We start from the raw sequence: 26,957 nt of genomic DNA, 5'->3' as shown, positions 1-26,957 counted from the left end.
TAATGGCAATATGGCAGATATACTGGTCAGTATTTAGCTGGTGACTGTAACTAGTGGGGTCAGATATGAAGTGGAGCGTTAGGAAGAGAAGACAACCAAAAATCAGTAAATGAGCAGCTGAGACTGGAAACATAATGACAATGCAACACCAAAACAGAAAATGCAATGAGCACATACATTTGAAAACAGAAATATCAGAGGCATGGCTTAAACAGGATGTAATAGGGTGGAGTCATGGAATTCAGAGTTCCAAACAACAAAACTTAAGGTACTCATAAAGTCTGACACAGAGATCGGGAAGCTAACCAGCATCTTAGAAAGCTTTGAGAGATGAATCATTGCAAGACACAGATGAATTTAAAGGCTTGAATCCTAATACAAATATCATGTTTAGATAAAGTTTTGAAAAGGCAACAATGATTATAATACAATTTCATACAGTAGATTGCCTATGGCCTTTCCCTTCAATCATCATAAGCAACAATGAGGAGCAACAACCTGTATTAAAAAGTATAACTATTTTTACTTCATTTACCTTGAAATAGAAATGGAAAATGCAGCATATATGTGCACAGTTTTTGGTCCCTCAATCTCTGCTAATATAATTTCCCTTAAATAAAATGTGCACTTTAAACTAAAGGGCATTTATAATTATTGTCCTTTTGCCCGACCTTAATCTCATGGCTGCGGATTCACTATTTGTTTACATCTAGCCCTGCAAGTCTTCACTATGCTGGCCACAATTGCACAACACAGCCCAATAGACTTCTTAAGGACTGTCTACAACCCTAGGACACAGCCCAGAGAAAGCTATAGGGAACTAATATGCAGGCATGGAAAGGAAAATGAAGACTAGCCTCACTGAGTGTAAACAAACAGCATGTCCACAGCCATCATATAAAGAGAATTATGCATAAGAGGAGGGTGAGGGTGGGTTAGATTAGGTCAGTGAAGGGGACAAAAAGGATAAGTTCACTTTGTGATGATTGTGCAATGATCCTTGAATTCAGTCCCTAAAAATCATCTTCCATTTCAATTTCATATTTAATTATAAAGTCAAAGAAGCTCAATTACCAAGAAAACTAAAAATACATGACTACAATCCTGTGTGCAATAATAATAATAATAATAAACCTTTCATAAAGAAATTACAAGTAGAGAAAATACAGCATACGTGTATTAAGATGGCAATATTTCATATCATTCTTCCTGCCAGCATGGATTTTCTTGTGTTCAGCTCAGGTTTAAAAAGTAGAATATACAATTTTGGAAAAAATATACAGATTAATATTCCAGCACTGGAGGTCAGTATGGCAAATATCTCCACAGCTACTGTATACTTCCCTCTGGTGCTTAGATAAGCCGGGATCATGGCAATCCAGACACTGCAGAAGACCAGCATGCTGAAGGTGATGTACTTGGCCTCATTAAAACTGTCCGGTAATGTCCTCACCATGAAAGCCAGAACAAAGCTCACTGCTGCCAGAAGCCCCATATAACCCAACACAGAGTAGAACCCGATAACTGACCCTTCATTACACTGAATGATTATCTTCCCAGGAGAAGAGTGCATGTCATACTCTTGAAATGGTGGAGAGATGGACAACCAGAAAACACCATTCATAACCTGAATTAATGAGCAGAACAACAGGACTGTATTGGGAAGTTTGACTCCCACCCATTTCCTACAGGAGCTTCCAGGTCTGGTGGCTTTAAAAGCAATAAAAACCGTGATGGTTTTGGCTAGGATAGAAGACAGAGAGACTGTGAAGACAATTCCAAAGAAGACTTGTTGCAGCATACAAGTTATATCCACCGGATGTCCAAGGAACAGGAACACAGAAAGGAAACTCAGCATGAGAGAGAAGAGCAGAATGAAGCTGAGGTTCCTGTTATTGGCTCTGACTATGGGAGTGCGCCGAAACCAAACAAATATTCCAAGTATACAGAGAGATGTAGTGGAAGATATGACTGAAGATGCAGATAAAAATACAACCATAATGTCCTTCTCATATGACAAATACTCATAACATTTGGCAACACAAATATTTCTAGCCTCATTAGGCCATTGATCTGCAGGACACATCTGGCAGTTTTCACTATCTGTAGAAGACAAATATACTGAAAAATGTGCATAATCTACAATGAATGCTGACACCCAACCTTCTTGTGACCAGTGTTGGTATGTATCCGTTAACTTGACAATACTTCTATGACTCATCTCTCCAAGTGACAGTGGGTATGAAAACTCAGAACACAAACTGTGCATTCCTAGTTCTCAGCAGAAAGGTAAATTAACATTCTCACAAGGTACACTTTGCATTCTGGGATTGACCTGCTAAAGGCAAAGAGACTGTTCATCTTGCAAGGGAATTAACGCTTTTTCATTTACCTAAGCTCAGTGAATGAGGTGAAGCTTTGCTGACAAAATTTTTTTTATTTACTTTGCACATGATTGGCTGTTTTTTGCAAAGTTAATTTTCACCACATTCACTTAGTGAAGGTACAATGTCCTTGCCAAGTGAAGAGTCTATTTTCCTTTTTGCAGTCATAAATGGTTTAAAAAATTATCATACTGAGATAAACACAGAAACAGCCATTGCCAATCTTCTGCTATAAAATCTAGCTGCCTGGCCATCTCTGGCTTGTATACTTTCTGAGCTCACAAAACATTTATATTCCTTTAAGACTTTTTAAAAGGCATTTTAGGTAAAAATCAGCACCTAAAGGGTTCTTCACAGAGCTGCTGAAGGCAGCCAAGTGAATAACCGAGCCAAAGTGAACAGAGCCGAAAAATGTTCGGCTATTCACTCCAGTTCAATATGGCTGATTTCAGCCGTACATCAGCTGCCTTTGGTTGAGCCGAGGTGCAGAAGGAAGCCTGAACAAAGCTCACAGCTGCCAGAAGCCCCAAATAATCCAACACAGAGTAGAACCCGATAACTGACCCTTCATTAGATTTAATATGCAGTGGGAATAGAAAAGAATCACCCCCCTTTAACATATTCACCATTGAAAATCTGTGGAATGACTTTAACACTGCAGTCCGCAAACGGTCACCATCAGACTTAACTAAACTTGAGCAGTTCTGCACAGAAGAGCGGGCAAATATTGCAAAGTCTAGATGTACAAAGTTAGTGGAGACATATCCCAACACACTAAAGGCTGCACTTAAAGCAAAAGGTGGTGCAACAAAATACTGACACAAGGAGGTGATCCTTTTCCCAACTCAGTGATTCTGATTTTGAATGTTGTTTATTTTTTTCTGACATGTTGGTGTTATATCTTTCACTTGGATGTTATAAGTTGCACTGAGTAAAAACGCCTGGATCAAACACAAAATGTCTTTTTTTTTTTAAAGGAGGTGAATCTTTTGTATACCCACTGCATTACATTTTTACTTTATGGTTTAGGTACACTTTTATTTATTTCTACTTTTTCTTGTCCTGCGTATCTTATGATCTTACCAGTTTCACTGCCCCAGGGTCTATACCTGTTCTACAGTCACAAAGCTCTAAGGGGCCTTCAGATAGTGTTGTCACCCTCTCCCCCATGGCACTGAACTACAAACCAGCCTGATGACACAGCCTCTGCCTCCTGTGTAATAGTATTGTCAGAGGAAGAGGCTGGTCAGGTCCACATGAGCTCATCGTACTGAGTATTGCCCCTCCTAATTGTGATTGACAGCAGCTACCTGCCGCCCCCAGAGGTGTGTTGTCAGTGGAGTGCAGAGCACCGATAATCTCCAAGTCAAAGTCATTGCAGATTTACATAGTTGATAAGGTTGAAAAAAAGCACAGGTCCATCTAGTTAAACTTGTGTGATTGTAGTATGAGTCTCCATGAATTCCCATATTTGGGAGTGTGTGTGTGTTCAGAACCTAGTTACAGTAAAATACAATACAACATACATTATGCACAATGTTTTATTTTTAACCAGGAAAATATAAAATGTTACAAATATATGAAGTGGAGAGCTAAAAGCGAGGACTATCCATTCTACACTCTCACATAATAGATGCTGTTCTGAAGTAGATCAGGGCGATCAGATCACACAGACTTAAATCTCATAAAAAAGCGCCAGATACAATCATTCCTCAAAAGTAAGTAATAATAGGCATGAGTGCAGGACGCAGCCCCACTACAGTCAGGGAGACTGGGACATCTAGGAGAAAACACAAAGAGAAGGGCGCCTTTCCTGGTGCAGATACGTTTATTCAATAGGAGGTTAAAACAAACATGGAGGTACTCACAAGAGTAGATTATACACAGGCTGTAGGACAGTGAATGAACCGGAGCAGTGAAGTATGGAAAATTTGTTTCCGAGGTGTGCCCCGGAAACGCGTGCACACTTCACACACCAGCATACAGGACTTACCATACGGATCTCTTCACTGCTCTTAATAAAGAAGTATTTTTACTCTGACTCTGTGTCAGCGTGTTTTATTTCTTCACTGATAGTGTGCACACTTTGTACTGAATTTGGCCCAGGGACAGATATATGTCGGATTCTTGATGTCCGGGTCCTTAACAGTTTGGCGCCCAATGTGGGGCCTAGGGCAGCACAACAAGCTAAAATGGCCTTGGGTAAAACCTTGGACTAAGTCATGAACTCAGAGATCAGAATCACTGCTGTAGAGGACTGAATAAAGCAATCTTCTTTCAGCACAGCTCAGAGTGATACAATGCTTCACATGATAAAAGGGGACTCAAGCTCCCCCTGATGGCTGGATAGAAGACTACGTGATATAAATCAGGATGGAAGACCCTGTCACATTTCTAAGCAAATAAAAATGCCAGTTCCCTGCAAGAGAGAATGTTGGATACTTACCTCTTCAGTGCCGAATGACTCCAACGATACTTACCTCTCCAGTGCCGAATGACTCCAACCTTCTCACTATTCAAGCACTGCAGCCTCCTTCACTTTTGGGAATGCTGAATGCCTGAGTCTCTCACCACATACTATGATTCCTCCAATCTCTATGATATACAGGACTCAACAGTGACGTAGGGGGTGGAGAAAGGTACCAGCATGCAGTGGAGGGCTTATGCATCGGTCACTCCTGAAAGTGTCTAATGCCTAGGAGATTGATGGAGGCTGCAGTGCTAGAACAAAGGTTAAGTATGAGTCATGGACCAGCAGATGTGTGAGTGTACTACATCTTCTCTTGAAGGAAAATTTGATATTTCTAAATTTAGGGACCGGCTGAGGTTTCTTTAACCCCTTCCTGCCTTACACCAAAATGTTGAAGCCTTATGTTTGCTGCCACATATGCACTATATTACCAAACGTATTGGGACGCCTGCCTTTACACGCACATGAACTTTAATGGTATCCCAGTCTTAGTCAGTAGGGTTCAGTATTGGGTTGGCTCCGCCCTTTGCCGCTTTAACAGATTCAACTCTTCTGGGAAGGCGTCCACAAGGTTTAGGAGTGTGTCTATGGGAATGTTGGACCATTTGTGAGGTCAGGTACTGATGTTGGAGGAGAAGGCCGGGTTTGCCGTCTCCGCTCTAATTCATCCCAAAGGTGTTCTATGGGGTTGAGGTCAGGACTCTGCGCAGGTCAGTCATGTTCTTCCACCCCAAACTCCCCCATCCATGTCTTTATGGACCTTGCTTTATGCACTGGTGCGCAGTAATGTTGGAACAGGAAGGGGCAATTCCCAAACTGTTCCCACAAAGTTGGGAGCATGAAATTGTGCAAAATGTCTTAGTATGCTGATGCCTTTAAGAGTTCCCTTCACTGGAACTAAGGGGCGGAGCTCAACTCCTGCAAAACAACCCACACCATAATCCCCCTCCACCAAACTTTACACTTGACACAATGCAGTCAGGCAAGTACCGTTCTCCAGGCAACCGCCAAACTCAGACACGTCCATCGGATTGCCAGACAGAGAAGCGTGATTCTTCACTCCAGAAAACACGCCTCCTCTTCTCTAGAGTCCAGTGGCGACGTGCTTTACACCACTGCATACGAAGCTTTGCATTGCACTTGGTGATGTAAGGCTTGGATGCAGCTGCTCGGCCATGGAAACCCATTCTATGAAGCTCTCTACGCACTGTTGTTGTGCCAATCTGAAGGCCACACGAAGTTTGGAGGTCTGTAGCTATTGACTCTGCAGACAGTTGCCGCTTAAGTATGCGCTCTGTCATTTTACATGGTCTACCACTTCATGGCTGAGTTGCTGTTGTTCCCAGTTGCTTCCACTTTGTTATAATACCAGTAACAGGTGACCGTGGAATATTTAGTAGCAAGGAAATTTCATGGAACACCTGAATCCAATGATTTGGAGGGGTGACCCTATACTTTTGGTAATATAGTGCATGTGTTGCTGTTTAGTATTTGGAGTGTGCTCAATCACACACCCAGAGCACTGTGACCATGATGACACTGACTGCTCCCAGTCACACACTAACAATCAGAAGCTGGTAGTACAAGCTCCAGATCATGTGATCACTGTGACAGCAAATCACATTGATCTCATTATTGGGAAGCTTATGCAACACCTAGTGCTCAGGTTTGTTTTGCCATTAGCTTTATATGGTTACGGATCTAGAAAATACCTGGATCATCCTACAGTCCTTTCATGCTTAGCCCATGACCACATGTGTAGCTGTTGAGACTTGCTGTTATTGGAATATTTATTAGTTTTGATATCCACATAACATTTAATGAAGGCAATTTTCCTAGTGAATGTGTTTTAAAACATAGGGACTGAACCACCTGGGAGTGTTTGGTAAATGTCACATTTACTGCTTTATAAATATGCCCTTTTTTGTGATGTGAGCATAAAAAATAAGCATTTTAAATGCATTAATGTACTTTGTTAATAACTTCCCCATGCGATGTACCATAAATATTATTTTGGTGTCAATATAACAGGGAACCTGCAGAAAAAAATGAGCCATTTATATCTATAGCAGCACATTGCACAGGTCACACTGGGAAAAGAGCTCTTCTTGTTTATTTAAAAAATATAAACTGAAATACATTCGCTTTAAGTTTTAAAATAACAAAAAAATATTACCAGAATGGGTTGATATTTCTCCCTCTGAACACGGAGCACAGTCATAACAACATACGTGATACCCTTCCCTTAGAGCTTTTCTAAACCCTGGAAGACATTCTGCAGAACATCGACCTCTTGGGGCCTAAGATACAAAGAATACAAATCATTACAAATACATTTAGTAAACTAGAAAAGGAAAAAGGAAAAAAGCCAAGAAGTGAATACCATTCAATGTCGGTAAATGTACATTTCAAAGGGCAACGCCAGGCCAAAAAAAAACAATACCTGTAAAACAAGTAATGAACTATCAACAGTCAAAAAAAGTCAATTTTTTCTTACTTTGAGTTTTTGGGGGAATTACAGCATTGGGTCTAATTCTAAGCTGGCCAGTTTTTTTCCCTCATTTATTTCAGGAGAGCAAACATGGAACACAAAGGTCCTGCTTTACTAAATGAGTACAGGGCATTCACTTTAAACATCATTTTTTTTTATTTAGCAAGATAATTTTAACTTACCTAAGAGAATGTGCTAAAAATTCACTTGGGCAAAAAATCACATGCAAGGAAAATAAAAATAAAAACTTGTAATTGGAGCTGATTTTGAAGAGGAGATGACTATTTACTTTTATATCATCAGATAAGAGGGACTTGGATGCCTTTAACCTAATTTGGCTATGTGGCTAAATGACATCAGCACAAGCATCCCACCCCTTTGTTTACATGTAGATGCAGAGCAGGGAATGCTTGGCCCACAGCTGATAGGGTGGAAGTGCCCATAGAGGATTCTTGCTCAGAGGAGCTCACATTTAGACCAGATGTGGTCCGAATCGGAGTTCGACCCTATCGATAAACAATTTCTTGACACTTAATGGAAGAACGTATCATCAGAAGCAGCATTGCTATAGCATATGCATTTTCACATTTTGAATGATGGGAGGAGAGTGGGTTTTCCCATCAGTGGCATTATGTGGCCACATTGCCCTCTGGCTAGAATATGTGGATGACCTTCTAATGGAATGGAGGGGGAATAGTTGAAAAGTACATTTATTAATTTATTTAAAATGTGTGTAATAATTTAAATGATTTATTCTGGACATTCACCTGGCTATAGGATCCAATATTTTAGATGAGGAAATGATAAAAGAAGATAATAAAGTGGTGACTAACACATTTAGGAAGTTGAAAGCAGGTAATTCCCTCTTCCACTCATCCACATTAGAAATATGGCCTCAGGCAATGAGAACAGTCCTGTGGCAGTCCAATTTGCTACATGTCACATTAAGTACCCCAAAAGGGTAAATGTTAGATATTCAATGTGAGTGCATGGAGGGGCAATGTTGACCTAATATTGATTTAAAATGAGTGATTTTAAATTTAGAGAAGCTCTACCCTGCACCCATATGAATCAGGAGTTACAATTGAGGGTCTTCATGTCATGGTGGCTGGAAAGTATTCTTCATTGGTAATTGATAATGGTTCTCAGACCTCTTTGATATGTGAGACTGTTTTTGAGTTTGTGTTTACTTATGGATATTATTCTGTCACACATAGGGGGGAAAGGTGGTAAGCTTTGTTTCAGTATCTGTGTTTACCCTTGCCCTTCTTCCTTCTCCACTTTCCCTGTATTTACACTTGATGTAATCAATAATCTGAATGGACTGTCTTACTAAAATGGCAGTGAGAGCGTGTCACCCTAAATGGAAGACACATGTTTGTCATGTACATACGGAATATAAGGGAGGAATATGGAGATACACAGCAGCATTCTGATCACATCTATTACAGATGGCATGCATAATGTAACACCAACCAGCCACATCAGGTGCCCTTTCCCATGTGTCTTTGGTTGGAATATTTGCCAAGTGTTGACAGACATTGTGAGTAAAGTAGGAGGTATAAAGGTAGTAATGTGATTACCACATTGTGTACAATACCAGCCCCCAAGGATATTCAGATACGTGTATGATGTGATGGAATATTGAATGCTATGGATTTAAAGTAAGCTCTTAGCGTTTGTGTTATAAAGCTTTTTACTGCTTGTTTGGGCACAGGTGATCTTTAAGTAATACATTTAGGAAAAACCTATACAAAGTATTTTTAGGTTGAATTAAAAAAAAAACGGTCCATCAAGTTCAACCTTTCTGTGTCTGTGTGTGTTGTACGCGAATGTGTGTATATAAGTCCCTGTGTGGTCTTAGTTTTTAAGAGTACCTGTACCCCTGTATGCTATGGTCTCTGAGGAAGGTATCTAATTGATTTTTAAATGATTCAATACTCTCTGCTTATACCACTGCTTGTGGCAACGAGTTCCAAAAGTTACCCACTCCCTACACCCTTTGTGGTTAAATCTTTTCTCCACTAATTTAGGTGGTGGCCTCTAGTCTTTGTTAGTGAGTTTACAGTAAAAAGTTTATTTGTACATCAAAATCATGTCCCCTCTTAATCTCACTTCCAGCATGAATGCATTTAACTTTAGCAACCTTGTCACAGAGCTTTGTTCCTCTATCCCCTTAATTAGTTTTGTTGCCCTTCTCTGGACTCTCTCTAGCTCAAGGACATGGATCGGTGACCAAAACTGAACTGCATACTCCAGATGAGGCCGAACCAACGATGTCAAGTGTCAAAATGATTGCCTTGTCTCTACAGTACCTTCTCTTTTTAATACAAGACAGGACTCTGCTCGCTTTGTTTGCCGCAGCCTGACATTGCAAGCTATTGTTCAATCTGTGGTCTACTATGACCAGCAAATCTTTTTCCATTTCTGACTTCCCTAGTGTAGCATCCATTATTGTGTATTCTGCTTTCCTATTTTAACCCCAAGGTATTACTTTACATTTTTCAAAATTAAACCTCATTTGCCATATAGTTGCCCTCTCCCCTATTTTATCCAGGTCCTCCTGCAATGTTATAATGTCCTCCCGATTTTAGTATCATCTGCAAACACAGAAACATGGTTATTAACACCCTCCCCAATATCATTAATAAACAGGGTGAACAGTATGGGGCCTAGCACAGAACCCTGGGGCATGCCACTCTCTACCTTAGACCAATGTGAAACAAAACTATTTATCAATACTCTCTGCACACTTTCCTGTAGCCAGCTTTCTATCCATGTACACACCATTTCATCTATGCCCGTAGATCTCAGCTTGTGTACTAAGCGTTTATGTGGTACCGTGTCAAAGCTTTTGCAAAATCCAGGTAATCCATATCCACTGGCCTTCCTCTATCATGATCTCTCACCTCTTCATAGAATGTTAGTAGGTTGGTCTGACAAGAACGGTCCTTCATAAATCCGTGCTGATTATCATTTATAATACCATTGTCATGAACGAAATCCACTAAAGAGTCCTTTATCCTTCTCTCAAACCATTTGCATACTATTGATGTTAGACTGACTGGTCTGTTATTACCCGGTTGGCATCTTGAAAACATTTTTTTAATTTTGGTAATATTGTAGCTTTAAGCCAATCACTTGGTACCCTTCCAGTCATTATGGGGTCCTTGAAAATGAGGAATATTGGTCTCCCTGTAACCTGACTGAGCTCTATAAGTACCCTGGGGTGCAGGTTATCTTGTCTAAATGATTTAATTGCATTAAGTTTGTTTAGTCTTTTGTTGAACCCCGGCTACAAAGAACCACTGCAGTATCTTACACACTGAGCTACTCATATTCGTATCTCCTTTAAACCCTTTTTTTTCTTAATTGTATGCTGAGGAGAACAATGAATTTAATACCTCAGCCTTTTTCCCTTTCATTTGTGATTAATCTTCCGCTCTCATATTTTATTGGGCCGTCCTGCTCTTTTCTTACCTTTTAACTGTTTATATATTGAAATAATTTTTGGGGTTCTTCTTACAGACTGTGGTGATATGCTTTTCGTAATCTATTGTAGCTGCCGGGATTTCATGTTTACATCTTTTATTACATTCCTTGTATCTCTGGAATGCCAATGCAGTCCCTTCCATCTTATATTTAGTGTAGCTGTTTTTTTTTCTTTGACCTCAACACGTTCTTGAAAACAACCCACAAAACGTTTGTAGATTATAAAGTCAGAGGAATATCAGAACTCTGATCTACATATATTTTCCAGTTCAATAACGAATAAAGCATTAGCTACTTTGGATAAACATGACAGGCAGTGGCATGCAGATTTGAAAAGAAGCATCACCAATGACAGGCTATGTATTCTCATAATATTGACTTCTTTTAGTTTCTGTCACCTGGTCATGTTTCCATGATATCAGTTGTGGTGTGAGAGTAAGTTGCTGATCTTCCGGAAGAGATCCATCAAAGCGGCCCACACGTCTCCAATATGTGACATTTTTGTCTCCAACTTGTGTTATCCAATTTACAATTTCCAGCGGGCTGGGCAGATCTCCATTTTCTTTAAAATATATTTCCTTGTTATGTGGATCCATGTAATGTACTGAGTATACATAGCGGGATACCTTTAAAAATACAGAACTATTAAATGAATCAAGAATGCTGTACATGTAGTATTCATGGATATAAAACATATCTACAGACAGATTTGACAGTCATTTCTTAATACTTTCTATTTCATTATTGCACAAAGTAATATATTTGCTTCATAGCCTGTCAATAACTGGTACTTCTGGATATTGAGAAGCACAGGACACTCCTTCCTTCCATGATGTAGTATTAGGTGCCTGAGCAGTCTATCAGCAAGCCTGATCTCTGTCATTTATGTGCAAGGAAAGGTCCTTAGTCTGCATAAGCTCCACCCCAAAACTTACAGAGGATTTTTTGGATGGCATCAAGTCTCCATGGAGCCCTTGAATTTGTTGAAATCCATGCAAGTCATGGTTACTGGAGGACCTGCATCAGTTCATAAAATCACAAAAGCATAAAAAAGTCATCAGGAGCCGCTGATGAAGTCTGTTGACAGAACACATCATGCTGGAGGTGTTAAGGATTTTTAAAGTAATGTATACATTGTGCTGTGTATGTATAATATATCTCTAAACCTTTACACTGTTATAATTGTTGTGGTCTCTTCTATTTTTAATCTTTTTTCAAAACTGACATCTGTCATGTACGGGGCTCACGGGTATAAACTGGAATCAGGTATGTGGACCCTTTCTTCTACACTGGCAGGGACACTTAGAGAAAAGGGTCCAAGCAGTGTAGGTTGGTGACTCCCAGAGCTGGAGTACTAGCAGGGAACAGAGCAGAGGAACTGACTGAGGCAGTGAAAGACAGATAGACTGGTATGTCAAGGCACTAGGCAGGTAGGTTCAGTGGCGGAACTACCGCCGGTGCAGGTACACCAGGGCCTCAGCCTGGGGGGGCCCAGCACAGTCCTGGCCTGTGCATAGATGGTATCCAGCGGCCGGCAAGCACCCGGTCTCTGTGCCGGGAGTGTCTGATCATCAGTTCATCCGACACTCCCGGCGCAGAGATGGGGGGCGGCCGGCTGCCGGATACTGATCCTAATATCCCCACACTCCGACGTGCTGAATTGGGGGAGGTGGGGCGGGGGCTAGGCGCATGCCTGCTTGCTGGATACCCAGATATTATGGGGCCCACCGGCCAATGCGAGGAGGGAGCCGCCAGCCGAGTACATGTGAAAATGGCCCTGCAGGGTGCGGGCACATCGGACGTGAGGACCCAGCAAGCAGGAAACAGACACTGGGTTTTTCTGCAGCCTGAGTCCCCCACCAGGAAACAGCAGAAGACCAGTCAGAAGAGGTAAGGTTAAATAATTAATTAAACAATATATTATTTGTAGCCTGATGTTGTGTAAAGTACAGCTGGTATTTGTAGTGCTCTATAGCAGGTGGCATTCTGCATTGCAAAAATGCAGAATGGGACCCTCTATAGAGGACTACAAATCTAGGCAGTACATTATACAGAAATGCTATAGTTGTATAAAGTATTGCTGGGATGTGTAGTCCTCTATAGCCTGTGCCATTCTGAATTGGTGTAAGTATTAGGGACTCTCCGATATATCGGCCGCCGGAACATTTCAGCCGAAAATTGCACTTTTGGCTAAATGCCTAAAGTGCAATTTTCTGGCCGATACATCGGTGCATCCCTGCTTTCTTTCCTCCCCGCTGGGCGCTGCTCTGGCCGAGCGCTGTGGGAGGAGAGCGCTGTGAGCAGCCAGCATCTCTCATCCCACACTGCTCAGCCTCCTATCACAGTCCGGTGTTCTATCGGCGGTAGAATGTGTGACCAGTCACGTGGTCACACATTCTAACGTATCAACACCCATTTTTTCCCTGGGTAACAATGTGTGACCGGCAAAAGGTGTAGAATTCAAAGCTTTATCCGCTCTTCCTGGGCAGGAGAATGTGCAGGATGTGCCCTGGAACAGCTGATCGATCCTGAAATCTCACTTCTATCCGACTTTGTATTGCACTCGCAAAGTCCGATAGAAGTGAGATTTCAGGACCGAACAGTTGTTCCCGGGCAGATCGGTTCTCCAAAACATACCATCTGCAATGCCGATCAGCCTGGGAACAGTGGCGAACGTTTTGAATTCCACACCTTTTGCCGGTCACACATTTTTACCCCGGAAAAAAATGGTTGTGACTACGTTAGAATGTGTGACCATGTGACCGGTCACACATTCCAACGCAGTCACAATCTGTGATAGAACACTGGAAGAGTGGTGTGTGGGCGGAGACAGCCCACGCTGTCACAGGAGGCTGATCTCTCCTCCGTGCACCGCTCGCTCAGCCTCCTGTGACAGTGTGTCAGAGAGGAGAGCGGAACAAACACTCAGCGATCAGTGATCGCTGAGTGTTTGTAGATAATTGAGGACATGGTATGGTTACTATATCCTCAATTATGAATGAATGGGAGTGATCGATATCCCCTCCTGTCCATTCATAATTGTAGTTATAGTAAACATACTTTGTCCTTTCTCTGTAATAAATAAATATGCTCAGATATTTTTTCGATCTATTTTTTCAACTTATTTTTTTGTGGTTGCTTCAAGGGGTGTGTATTGGGGAGTTTGTGTTTTTTTTGGGGGGGAGGCAAAAAAAATCTTGCACCAGGGTCCTTTGTTCCTTAGGTCCGCCAGGATGTGGAATATAAGGGCCAGCCAATGTTCACCAGAGCTACTGATGGTGGAGATGGACTTGGCTGCATGCTGACCCCAGGTCACAACCCTAGGTTCACCCAACTCACCTAACAGCCAACAATGGTTGACAAGGCCAGAGTTCTGGACAGGTTGCAGACACCCACACAACAAACAAAACAAAGATCAGGGACAGGCAGATGACTAGGACTTTCAGGGACAAGCCAAAGGTCAGTACACTAGTAAACTCCAAAAACTTCTGGTTCCATGGCAACCGGGGGGCTCGGCATCTAGCTTGGGAAAGCATTGCTCGGGCAGCATGCTGTTCACTGGCCTGGGTTTAAATAGAGTCAGCAAGAGGGAGGATCAACAGGATTGTCCACAAGCAGACTGCACTGATTGGCCAAGAAGCTGCATAAGAAACAGCAGGAGAGGTCAGCCAATACCTAAAGCTGCCAGACTGGTGCAAGAGCAAGTCAGGTTCAGAGCACATGCCTGGAGGACTACAAGCAATAGTACAGCCCTGCATGCCTGCAGAACCAGGGGTAAGAGGTTTGCATATACTTGTAGAACTACAAGTAACAGCACAGATGCAAGTCTGCAGCAGAACTGTGACAATATCTGTTGTGTGGCCAGCTTTGTATTTAGTGATACGGGAAAGCAAAACAAATGGATTCTTTGAGCATAATAAGAACAGAAGAGTCACTAAAAATCTGTCATGCAATAAGAACATGTTCTATGACATATCATAACCTCTCATATTTTCGTGTTCCTGGATTCCCACTACCTCTAAGTGCAGGGGGTGGCGATGGGGATGTGTTGTGCCCCGTTATTTGCCAACATGTACCTGGAGGGTGGGCATGACAGATTTTCAGTGATAAGAGTTTATTGATATACCTGTGCCACATTTTGGCTTGGCACAGAATAATTGATGACGTGCTGATGGTGTGGGCTGGTTCCCTCAGACAATTACAACAATTTATGAGGGTGATTGCAAAAAATAATTATGGACTATGGACCACAGTCCATTTCCTTTTCAGATGTTACAATTACAAAAGAAATTGATGGTACAAAAACAATATAGAAAGTCTACCGCAGAAACACACTTTTACATTCATCCAGTGTACACCCAATGGCTGTAATTAACATTTTCCATACAGCCAATATTCAAGGATAAAAAGGAACTGCTCTTCACATGATGCATTTATTAATCAAGCTAGAACACTAAGGGGGTTATTCACAAAGCCGCTGAAGGCAGCCAAGTGAATAACCCAGCTGAAGTGAAATGAGCCGAACGACGTTCGGCTATTCACTCCGGCTCCGGCTGATTTCAGCCATACATAGGCTGCCTTCGGTGAGCCGAACATGCTCAGCCGATCCAACATCTGAGCTGAAGCTCTTATAGGGGCCGAACGGCAGTGAGTGAATAGCACTGTCAGTGCGTTTTCTACATTCTGCCATTTACTATAATGTAATATACATTTTTTTTATAAAAGGAAAAAAGATGCAGCCATTATAAATAATAATCCCTATTGCTGCCTATTACCAGCTGATTACAGCAGACACTGCTGGTTTCAATAGGATTACTGGACAGAAAGCCAGCCGCACCCCTGGAAATGTCTCCTTCCATGATCAGAACTTTATCTCAATTATCTTCAGTTGTAATAATTCTTCTGAACATTTCCTGAACACATTGGACACATTGTAAATGAGTTATCATTTGTCAGGGAGAAGAGTCTGTATCCACAGAGAAAAGTACAGTCCTGGTGAATGCAAATGAGTTCCTGGCAGGCAGTGCTGGAAAATAATGGTGGCCACACAAAATATTGACACTTTGGGCCCAATTTGGACATTTTCACTTAGGGGTGTACTTACTTTTGTTGCCAGCGGTTTAGACATTAATGGCTGTGTGTTTATTTATTTTAAGGGGACAGCAAATGTACACTGATATACAAGCTGTACACTCACTACTTTACATTGTAGCAAAGTGTCATTTCTTCTGTGTCGTCACATGAATGGCCTGAGACATATCTTTAAAACTACAGTTTTGAACTTTCTAGTATTAGAATATGTCCACTAGTGCGTGAAATGGAGGTACACTAAACAAGTGGGTTGCCAGCGAAGGTTGGAGGACACACTATTATTTGCGCTATAACGTTTTGGACATAATTCAGGCTGGTAACAGAGTTATATCACAGCGGTGACGTAGCAGCACTTGCTGCAATCAGATACACACAGAAATTGTTCCACGTAAGTATATTCAGGCAATGTGACTGTGCAGGCTGCTGAACAGTCCTTCCCTCGGTACTGATGCAATACACCAGGGGTAGCCAAACTCCGGCCCTCCAGCTCTCTGAGGATGGGGTGAAGGGGAGGAGCCCTGAACGGGAAGCACTCCCCCATCGCCTGGTTACCAGACGGCACTGAAGAGGCCGCCCCCGTCGTGCCTGTAGGAGTGTGAGCTGTGTAGGTTCCTGACACCGATACTTTTCCTCAAGTACTTGCCTATACCAATTACTGATTACTGTCATGTGACAGTGTTTCTAAAACAATACAGACTAATGATTTTAGGACAGTGGTGGAGCACTAGGGCCCAGTCACAGCTTAAGCCGATGTGATCCTGGTAGCTCTGCCACTGATGTCAAACTGTAGAGGGCCTACATATCCCAGCAATACATTATACAACAATGCAGAATACCACCAGCTATAGAGAACTAAAAATCCCAGCAACGCATTATACAGCAATGCAGAATACCACCAGCTATAGAGGACTACAAACCCCAGCAATCCATTATATAGCACTGCAGAATAATATGAAGCCTAATACTCTGTGCTGCTCATCAGAAGGCTGTGCAGGGTCTAACCAAGGCTGTCAGATTTTGATAGTCATAAGTGTGGTTGGATATTTAGGTTTCGCTTACAGATCTTGCCTTTAGCTGGGGGATCTTCCTGAAACTGCATCCCTACACCCACTGATGGGCTTTCTTTACTGGTAATCCAGGATGTGTGGTTCTGGTGTTCTTCCTGATTTTTATATTGAAGTAAAAGTTGAAATTGATTTGTCTTGATTATGTAATGATGCAATAGTTGTACATATTGTATATATGTGTGTACTTATTATGTTTATTGTATGCTCGCAAGGTCTCACAAGCTCCTGAGGAAACGGCCAATCCGCGAAACGCATAGAGCAATATACTCATCAAATTTCCCCCCTCTTCCCTGCATTATGAGAAATTGAATTTTGAAGCTATGGCTTATGTGATGAGTTATATATTTGAAATAAAAAAGGTGGAGGAAGTAATTGGATGAGGGAAAGTGAGACATGTATGTTTTTGTAAACAATACTTTTTTGATACATGCATGTATATGGAATGTGTTTATGGATATACAAATATGTAAATAAAGTTTATTGTTTTTAAACACTAACGTTACTAGTGGGTACCTAGTTTGCATTTCACACAAAGAAGTCTACATCTAGAATAGTTGGATGTGGTACCCCCAGTGGTGTGGATGATTTCAATATCATGTATAAATACTGTTTACACAACAACTTCTTCAACAAAAAGGTATCTGTAGCTTAAGGCTGTCCATAGACAGCGGGATTTTATCCTATTCACTACCGGCTATTGAATGTAGTCAGCCATGGCACCTAAGACCTCCTACATACCGTAGTGTTGGCAGATAGTGACTGCACTTTATAGGATGTAGTCACTGTTCAACTAACAATTTTCTATTTAGTTGAACTATTGGTTACCCCTCATCAGTCTCCATCAATCGCATAAGTGTGTTGTGATTTATAGCAACCCATTCACCATGATACTGATGCAGCAGCACCATCACTGTGATGTGATCCCTAGCAATCATCATAAGTCTAGCATATAGGTTGCTGAATTATAAACCTTTTGTGGCTTCTCTTCATAAATCGATTTCCCCCCTCCACCCCACAGTTTATATATTTCACCCTCTTTCCTACCCTCTCCCTACTACTACACTCATCACCTCCTGCTCATTCTGAATCCACATGCCAGGGTTACCTCCAGGACACTGGGGCATGTTCACTCATATAAAACTCATTCTCATCTCAACCTGGACCGCTATCTCGCTTTCTGGATGACTTCTCTGCCTGGCTACCCGACTTTCTCTCCTCAGAAATACCCTCCATCATTCTTGGTGACTTTAACAATGCTAGTAACATTAACTCCCCAGCTTCCACTCAATTTCTTAACCTAACCGCTTCTCTTCATCTAACACAATGGACACACTGTTGGAACTTCTTGCACAGCCTCACAGAGAAACACAAGCACACAGTCTAATATGCATGCTACTCATGGCTTGAAAAACACAGGAAGGAAGCCACAGGTTTATCACTGCCATCTAGTGACCGACAATGTATACTGCAGTAGTTGATGCAATAGACATAATGTGTATTTTAACACACACACACTCCTACTCACTCTGATGGTAACATACTATATATTGTGTCCTCTCACCTATGCACTCCTTGCAACCTCTCCAACACCCTTTCCCCCCCTCAGACCACAACCTTGTCAGTTTCATACTCACCCTGTCCCCAACCCTGAATCCCCCTACTTGGCACACTGTCACCCAGAGAAACCTTCACCACCTCTCTTCTCTACTTCGCTCTTCTCTTCTCTACTCTTCTACTGACTACCTCTGTGGCAAAATCTCACCCCTGTTCTGCCCTGACCTGGCAAACTAAAGAACCCCCACATCTTGAACAAATGTGGTAATAAACTATGTTTCTGCAAGACTTCATCCTGCATAAAGCTACCCTCCTTAAATATAACTCTTTCCTCCTTGCTGCCAAACAGACTTTTTTTGTCACTCTCATTAACACACTCTCATCCTGACCTCGCCAACTCTTTTCTACGTTTAACTCTCTACTATGTCCTCCACCGCCACCACCCACTAACTCACTCGCTGCCCAGAAAATTGCCATTCATTTAAAGAAACAAAATAGATACAATTTGACTGCAGGGTCTCAGGGAGTCTCTGCAAGATCTGTGGGGGGGCATTGCCGGGTCTCAGGGGGGCTTTGCTGGATCTTTGGTGGGCTTTGCAGGATCCATAGGGGGTTCTGCAGCCTGCAAAGCCCACCACAGATCCTGCACAGCCCCCCATAGTTCCTGCAGGGTCTCATGGGGTCTCTGCAGGATCTGTCGGGGGCTTTGCAGGATCCGTAGGGGGCTCTGCACCATGCAAAGCCCACCACTGATCGTGCACAGCCCCCCTGAGATCCAGCAGACTGCAGCGTCTCAGGGGGTTCCTCGCAGAGCTCACCACAGATCTTGCACAGCCCCCCTGAGACCAGCTTTCCTGCTATGCTAATAGCGGAACATGTCAAAAGCTGGATACAGCATGTGCACCGCATCCAGCGACTGACAGGTTACGCAAAAAGTATTAAACAGGAAGGGGTGGGGGAATTTAGTGGGGGGGAATTTAATGGGGAGGCACCCAAGTTTTGCCTTGCCTAGGGCAGCCCCAAACCAGAATACACCACTGCCGATGACACTCAAGTCTATCTTTCTACTCCGCAACTCACCCCCTCACTTTCCTTGCATGTCACTAATCTATTAACTGACATATCAGTCTGGATGTCGCAACACTTCTTAAAACTTAACCTTTCAAGAACTGAGCTCATTTTATTCCCTCCTGCCCCTGCATCTTCCTCCAACTTTTCCCTTGATATTGATAACACAACTATCCAACCCTCCCCCCTTGCCACGGTTCTAGGTGTCATCCTTGACTCGGACCTCACCTTTCTTCCCCACATCCAATCACTATCCAAATCCTGCCGCCTTCACCTTCATAACATCTCCAAAATACGCCCCTTCCTCACCAAGGAAACCGCAAAATTACTCATCCACTCCCTTGTTATCTCTCGTCTTGACTATTGCAACTCCCTCCTCATTGGCTTACCTCTACACAGGCTATCCCCTTCAGTCTATCATGAATGCTGCTGCTAGACCCATTCACCTAACCAACCTCTTGGTATCTGCATCCCCAATCCCTCTGCTGATCCCTGCACTGGCTTCCAATAGCCCAAAGGATAAAATTCAAAATAGTAACAATGACTTACAAAGCCATCCACAATTCCGCCCCCGGGTATGTCTCAAACCTTGTCTCAAAGTATCACCCTAACCATCTCCTCCGCTCTTCCAAAGGCCTCCTTCTTTCCAGCTTCCTCGTCAAATCCTCCCATGCTCGCCTCCAGGACTTCACTAGAGTCTCTCCCATCCTGTGGAACTCTTTACCCCAACCTGTCCATCTATCTCCCACTTTGACTGCCTTTAGGTGATCCCTTAAGACTCATCTCTTCAGGGAAGCCTATCCCACCTCAAACTAACCACTCAACCATCACATTCTCAAACAATTCATCCCCACACAGCTACCTCATCATGTATCACTTGCCCCTCCCTTTTAGATTGTAAGCCCTCACGGGCATCCATACCATCTTTTCTTGTCTTGAATTGTAATGTCTTCCTTATATTGTAAAGTGCTGCACAAACTGTTGGCACTATATTATAGAAACACTGTTTTATTTGTTGACTGGTAAAGGATGTGAGGGAGAATTATTGACATTTACTGTACATAATGTTTTATTTGAAGAAGGTGAAGCTTTACATCATGGACTTTTAGGGTTTTGGAGGCCCCTTTGTACAGATACTTGGACTTACTGTAACTCTAAATGGGAAAAGGGACAGTGTACCTTTACTAAAGCTGAATACACTCACCTTATGCACAAGGCTGGATAACCTCACCTCAGTTCCCCTTTCTTTTATTTGTAAAGAGAGATATATGTCATGCAAAGCTTGAGCCAATATGTTGACTGCAAGAAACACTCTATAAGGAGTTTTATCATCAGGAAAATAAAAATCATTTTTAATACTTTTCAAAGTGCAGTTTCGAAGAGGATAGCTTAGCGTAAGTAGAATCATATGGTTCTTCCTTGGATGTTTTGAAAAACAGCCGTATTGAGTTATGAGAATATCATCTTGTATTGGGTCATCTGGGCGGCTTGAGGGGGTAATGCTATCAAAATATTCCTCCATTCCCCTTATAGAAGGATCAGGACTTGAAAACACCAAACTGCAGTTACTGATAATAAAAAATTCTGCTGACATTGACCAAGAATCAGGAATGATAAATGTTTTATTCATGTGATAAGGAACACTTATCCACAAAAACTTGTAATAAGTTCTGCTAATTGAGCCACAAATAATAAGAACTTCAGTGGTTGATGTCCAGAGATCTAGTGGGATCGTATCATGATTCTTCACAGATACAATAATCCTAAATTCAATACAAATTCCATGATTAGTTAACTGTTTGCTGAGCTGTTGGATCTCATTCCCTCCATATTCATCATCAGATGTAATGATCCCGACCCAGTTCCACTTCAACCTTTTCAGTAACTTCACTATGGCCACATATTGCATCTCATTATCTGGAACTGTCCGGAAAAGGTTTGGAAACCTCTTTCTGTCACTTAGTAAAGTATCTCTGGCTCCATAACTAATCTACAAAGAAAGAACAAATGATTATTAAGTTAAAGTGTATGTCAAACTTTTTTAATTTCCGAATTATGTGGGGAAAGGTTACTCCTCAGATTTCCGGCCTGGTAAAAAGTTGTCAGCTGGGCAGGAAGTGAGGGGCAATCTCTCTAATGGAGACCTGAAAATACTAAAAAAAGAAGTTTGGCTGACCATGCACTTTGTCAGATTTCTTTTAGGAGGTGGATTTTCACCTTGATGATATTTCCTCTTTCTTCTTGTTGTATTTTTGGGACAAGGAGTGAAATGAAATCTCCCCAGCAAGACTTGAACAGCCGATAATAAACTGACATGGGGTTTTTAACATTTTCCTAATCACTTTTCAGGAAACAAATTCAGCCACAATCAGGCAGCAGCGGCCCTCTATCCAGGCAAATTAGAAGGCCGCTCGCTGGGGTCTCTTGGGGCCCTAGTGAGGAGCAAGCGGCCCTCTAAAATGACTGAATAGAGGGCCGCCGCTGCCTGATCACTGACCCAGGTACCAAGGTGATCTGTGTTGGCCGGGCCTATTTGCAGGGACAGGCCTTGAGCGGCAGCTCCACCCACCCCTATGTTATTCCGGTCCTGGTCATAGCTATAAAGAAAGAAAGGAATATTTAATTCTCCTGCTGCCCACACTGCTGAACACCACTCTGACACTGAGAACTCCAGTGCTAACATTTCTTCTAGGACTGTCTATCTCTTGGCTCTGGAGGTTGCTATATGTACATAGAGACTAACTAACAGACTCTCCAACGTTTCTTCTAATTACCTCCTTTTGAAATATTAAGTAAAGTCTCACTTGTAATGTCTTTAATAATGTCATACATATAAAGAAAGAAAGGAATATTTAATCCTCCTGCTGCCCACACCACTCGGACGCTGACTTCTCCACACCTGAAATGTTTTTAGAACTGTCAATCTCTTGGGTCTTCCATGTGTTCAATGGTTCCTCCTGTGACTTCTATGTCACTACTGTATCTTGTAATGATTCACGGTTAGCAGGAGGAACCACTGACCTTTGGGATGAGATCCTGGAAAACAACACTCCTGGAAGTTTCTGTCTCAGAAAAAAGTTCAGCAGTGGATTACTCATCATCAGAGTTGGGTTTCAATGGCATGGGCAACTGGGAAGATTTTTTTTAAATAAACACATGTAAAGATAATGAGCAATGTCTGCAATGTTTGAATATCTTACCTGTGTGTAACCATATACATTCAAAAGCTGTGCCATTTGGAGAGTTGTATCTGATTTGAGACCTCCGATGAAACCAGCCACTGTACCCCGCACCATACAGGAATAATTGGGAACTGTCTTGGAATGTCCAGACAAGATCTGCACAACATCTTTTGTGGCTTTATTCACATTTCCACAGGAATCATACACATGATATCCCAGAGTCACATTGGGCAGAATATCTGGACTGCTGTTTATCTCATCAATAGCAAAGATAAAAGCCAGGAGATGTCTGTATTCTCTCTGGTGAACTCTAAAACAAAAAATTCAAAATGTTTTTTTTGCCAGGCCAGATATACATTCCAGATCTTATGAAACAATTTATAGCAAGATTTCACACTATCTACATCAAGATGAATCAAGGTCTGGTGAATCGCACCTCTAATACAGGATTCACAAAGCATTACGGGTTTCCTAAAGAGAGCGTATAGAAGAAGATGCCTGTTATTAGGTTTCTTCTGTCTGATTGAAACCTCGGCTTGAGCTGTATGGAAGCGAGAAGTCACTATTCTATAATACAACAATAACAATTCTATGTGGTCACAACCTTACAGATCTTATGTAAACTTCTGTACTTGATATTTGACTTACGCTGAACACATGACATTGTAGAATAGGCTTCCGGGAAATCTCCACCTTTTCACTGCAGAATGAACAGCAAATATTCCTCCTATTATGACGTCTCCTTCTTGGGAATATTTGTACTCAAATGTATAATGCTGAATTCTGAGATCACATTGGTGAGCAGAGTTCTGAGTGTCACATTTGCAATGTGTCACACACAAAGCCAACAGAAACAAGTGTTTCAGCATAGTGAAAGGGATGTGCCAATATCTCTGATAGGTGTGAATGAAATGCTATCTCTTCTTTCATCTCTATCAGTGCTAACATTATTGCACCCATATATTCAGGAGCACTGTGGAAAATGAGGACATACTGTACAGGAGCCATAACTATATAATTTTAATTTATGAACTAGGTCATCAAATAGCTCTGCCAAGGAGGCTCATGCACGCAGCTGTCAATGGCTCTGAAATACATCCACATTCTCTACTTTAGCAGGAAGCACCCCGCTTCTCATACCATCAAAAACGTAATATTGATCTAGTGATCCTACTACCAGTGGTGTATTCTGGTGTGGGGCTGCCCTAGGCAAGACAAAACTCGGCGCCCCCCCCCACACTAAGTTTACCCGCCCGACTGTGGTCTCAGGTGGGCTCTGCAGGGTTTGTGGTGGGCTACCTGAGACTCTTTGGTGGGCTGTGCAGAATCTATGCTGGGCACTGCCCGCACAGTCCTTTTACCTTGCATGGCCTGACCTCTTTGGAACACGGCCTCCATGTCCTCGGCGCCCGACTGGACGGCCTCCTCATCCTCTGTGTCCAACACGGCCTCCTTGTCATCTTCGCTGCCCAACTGGAGCTCCGGCAACGCCTCCCGCCTCCTCCGTTGGTGTCTCTGCCCCCCGCCTCTTCCGTCTTCGCCCCCGCCTCTTCCGTCTCTGGGGCCACTCGACAAATTTTCTTCTTTCATGGGGGCCGCTTGCCAAATTTCATACTACAAAATAAAATGTACTGTATCTGGTATGGCACTACAGACACTAATACACACTCATAATAAGGTTCTATTCATATCTGTAAGTTTAGGTGCGATTAGGGATTCCTGCATCAGAAACTTGCGTTTTACTGCAGCAGAAATCCTTAATCTGGTGTTTACATTACATGCTGTCACCCATTTAAGTTAATGATCAGGTGACAGCAGCTCCATGTAAACGCCTGTACACCGCATGTAATGATACGTGATATGATTACATGCGGTTAGAAAACACTCTCCCTGAATGCACAATCGATGCGTCCAGGGAGAGTGATTGATTCCTAACCGCATGTAAACATTACTGCAATTACTTTTGCACGATATTCTAATTATTCGAGTTTCACCTGTATATATATATATAGTGATAGTTTGGGGAATATAGCACAATGGTAAGCGCTAAGAGACCACTCCTGAAGCCGACTTTAACATAAAAAGGACGGTCTTTCTTCATTCAAAAGGTGAACAGTCCATGAACTTCACAAAACAACTTGCTTTTCTTCAGCATAAATAAACCATAACAGTTCATTGGACTCTCATCAACACATCATATTTTGGGTCTCACCGACATCTGGCTGTCCCATACACTCCCAGTGTGATAGTCCCAGGACTTGCCCTGGAAATACAGTTCTCAGCAGCTTTCCTCAGCTCCAAGCCTTTTAGTATTCACCCCTCGTGGGTCACGGTCCTGCTCTTTCTCCCCGACAGGTATCTCAGGTTCACGGACCCTCTGGACCTCTCCAGCCTTCCCGGCTGTGTCCCTTGTGCTCATGCACGCAGCAGTGTCTGCCTGTAACCGTGCGCCTACAGCACACCCACAACTCTCCTCTAAAGCACTGGGATGGCTTCCTAATAAGGCTGCTCTCAGCCACCTGTTCAGACCAACCTGGCCACTGGCAACACCTGGCCCCAGGACTGGAGATCCCATCCCACTATAGTCTGCAAAACCTGGAAGGAATTGAACAGCCAGTAACTCCTCTCCAAAGGTATTTACATTGTGGAACCTCTCTCTGTGGATTACTGAACTGTGTAATTACTACTAATTTATAACTCCAATACTGATATTACTCATGATCTATGTGGTGACTTCTGAACTGTGAGGTTACTACCAAGTTTAACCAACTACATTTGCCTATACACATACAGCACAGCAATGAAGTAATAAAATGAACTAGGATCACACTAATCCTAAAATTCTAATCATTACCAGCCCTAATATATATATATATATAAACTACCCCAGTCTTTGTCCTACCCCAGTCTACCCCAAAACTACCCCAGTCCCATTCTTAAATGTGGTGATCCACATTTGAAATAATTCCCAGTCTCCCCCTTCCCCTGCACCTAAAATACAATCTAGAGCACCCTCTCCTGCTTACCTGGTTGCAGGGAGGAGGCTGTGAGGTGGCACGTCGGTCCCGGTGATCGGTGGTCAATTGGTAAGGTCTGCTGTAGACCTTCCCAATCGATCCTTCACAATCCTTTCGGCCAGCGTTCACTGAAAGAGCCCTGGCCGAAAGGATCCGAGTGCCGGCGCAGACTCAGCTACACAGTCTGCATGCGACAGAGATGCAGACCGTGTAGCTGCTCCCGCAAGTCAGGTATGCGGTAAGTGACCCCGTACCTGACTTCTGAGCTGGCTGCAAGTGGCCCGCAGGCCAGTAATTTGAGACTCCGGCATTTTTGCCGCTCCCTTTGAATCTGCCGACCGCTGCAAACACCTTGGTTGCCTCGCGACAGATATGCCCCTGCCTACTACCATCCACCATGCATCATTCAGGTGCCCATGGAAGGCGTAAGCCCAAAAATAAGCCTGTTGCTGAGGCCCTGGCTTGAGCTTTGGTCAAAATGATGCTGGCTCCTTTAGCTTGTGGTTTTGACTTACGTCCCCTCTGCTTCAAGCGGTAACCTGGAAGACGATCATAAAGCTGGTGATCCAAATATTTGTATATGTAATTCTCTGCTTCATTTCAGAGGTTTAACACCATATTCTAGAGAGCTCTGCATTCCACATCAAAGCATATTACTAATTGTCCCTTCAAGGAGATTTGGGAGATTGGACCGAGTACCAAGGTGCTCAAAGATAAGTGTGATGACCTTACAGGGGCAATTGCTAATCATAGCCATGATCTAGAGGCACTACAGGATGACAAGATATTCCATCACTCCAAGATTGAAGATGCAGAGAACTGTTCCTACAGCTCCAACATGAGGATTTGCAGGCTCATGGAGAACATCACTGATCTCTTTTCAGCCACAGTGACTCTGTTTCAGGGGCTCACTCCTGACATCCCCATAAACTGATTGTAGGTTGAAGGAGTACACAGAGTTCATAAAAAACTCAAGTGACCCTCAGACATGATAGTGAAGCTCCTATACTATAACACAAAGGAAACCCCTTTAATGTGTGATAGGCAATGGTCTACACAAGCTACACTTACCTTCCAAGGTCATGAATACTAAGTTTTGTATGGACTTAGCACCCTCCACATCCTAAGGTGGCCATACACT

General features: G+C 42.6%; 1 protein-coding gene across 1 annotated transcript; it reads right to left on the bottom strand.

Moving 5' to 3' along the window:
• Window positions 1–1,195: 1,195 nt before the first annotated feature.
• LOC108802226 (extracellular calcium-sensing receptor-like) lies at window positions 1,196–26,127 on the bottom strand. The gene is made up of 5 exons (XM_018574100.1): window positions 26,071–26,127; window positions 23,448–23,608; window positions 22,818–23,109; window positions 7,031–7,154; window positions 1,196–2,103 (listed from the first exon to the last, which is right to left on the bottom strand). Exons 1-5 carry the CDS (start codon window positions 26,125–26,127, stop codon window positions 1,196–1,198), a joined length of 1,542 nt encoding a protein of 513 aa, XP_018429602.1.
• Between the last annotated feature and the right edge of the window lie 830 nt (window positions 26,128–26,957).

Source organism: Nanorana parkeri, unplaced genomic scaffold, assembly GCF_000935625.1.
Source record: "Nanorana parkeri isolate BGI_ZX_2015 unplaced genomic scaffold, ASM93562v1 scaffold2736, whole genome shotgun sequence".
In the NCBI taxonomy this organism is placed as follows: domain Eukaryota; kingdom Metazoa; phylum Chordata; class Amphibia; order Anura; family Dicroglossidae; genus Nanorana; species Nanorana parkeri.
Note: the sequence above shows the minus strand (reverse complement) of the source record. Positions and strands in the feature narration are given on the sequence as shown.

Bases quoted from the DNA above. Each gene is read 5' to 3' on its own strand.
- LOC108802226 (XM_018574100.1), bottom strand. From the start codon at position 26,127: ATGCCGGAGTCTCAAATTACTGGCCTGCGGGCCACTTGCAGCCAGCTC. The intron at 23,110-23,447 runs GTAAGTCAAATA...TTTTTGTTTTAG, and splicing joins TACAATGTCATGTGTTCAGC to AGTTCACCAGAGAGAATACA. The intron at 2,104-7,030 runs GTAATATTTTTT...TGTCTTCTACAG, and splicing joins AGAAATATCAACCCATTCTG to ATAGTGAAAACTGCCAGATG.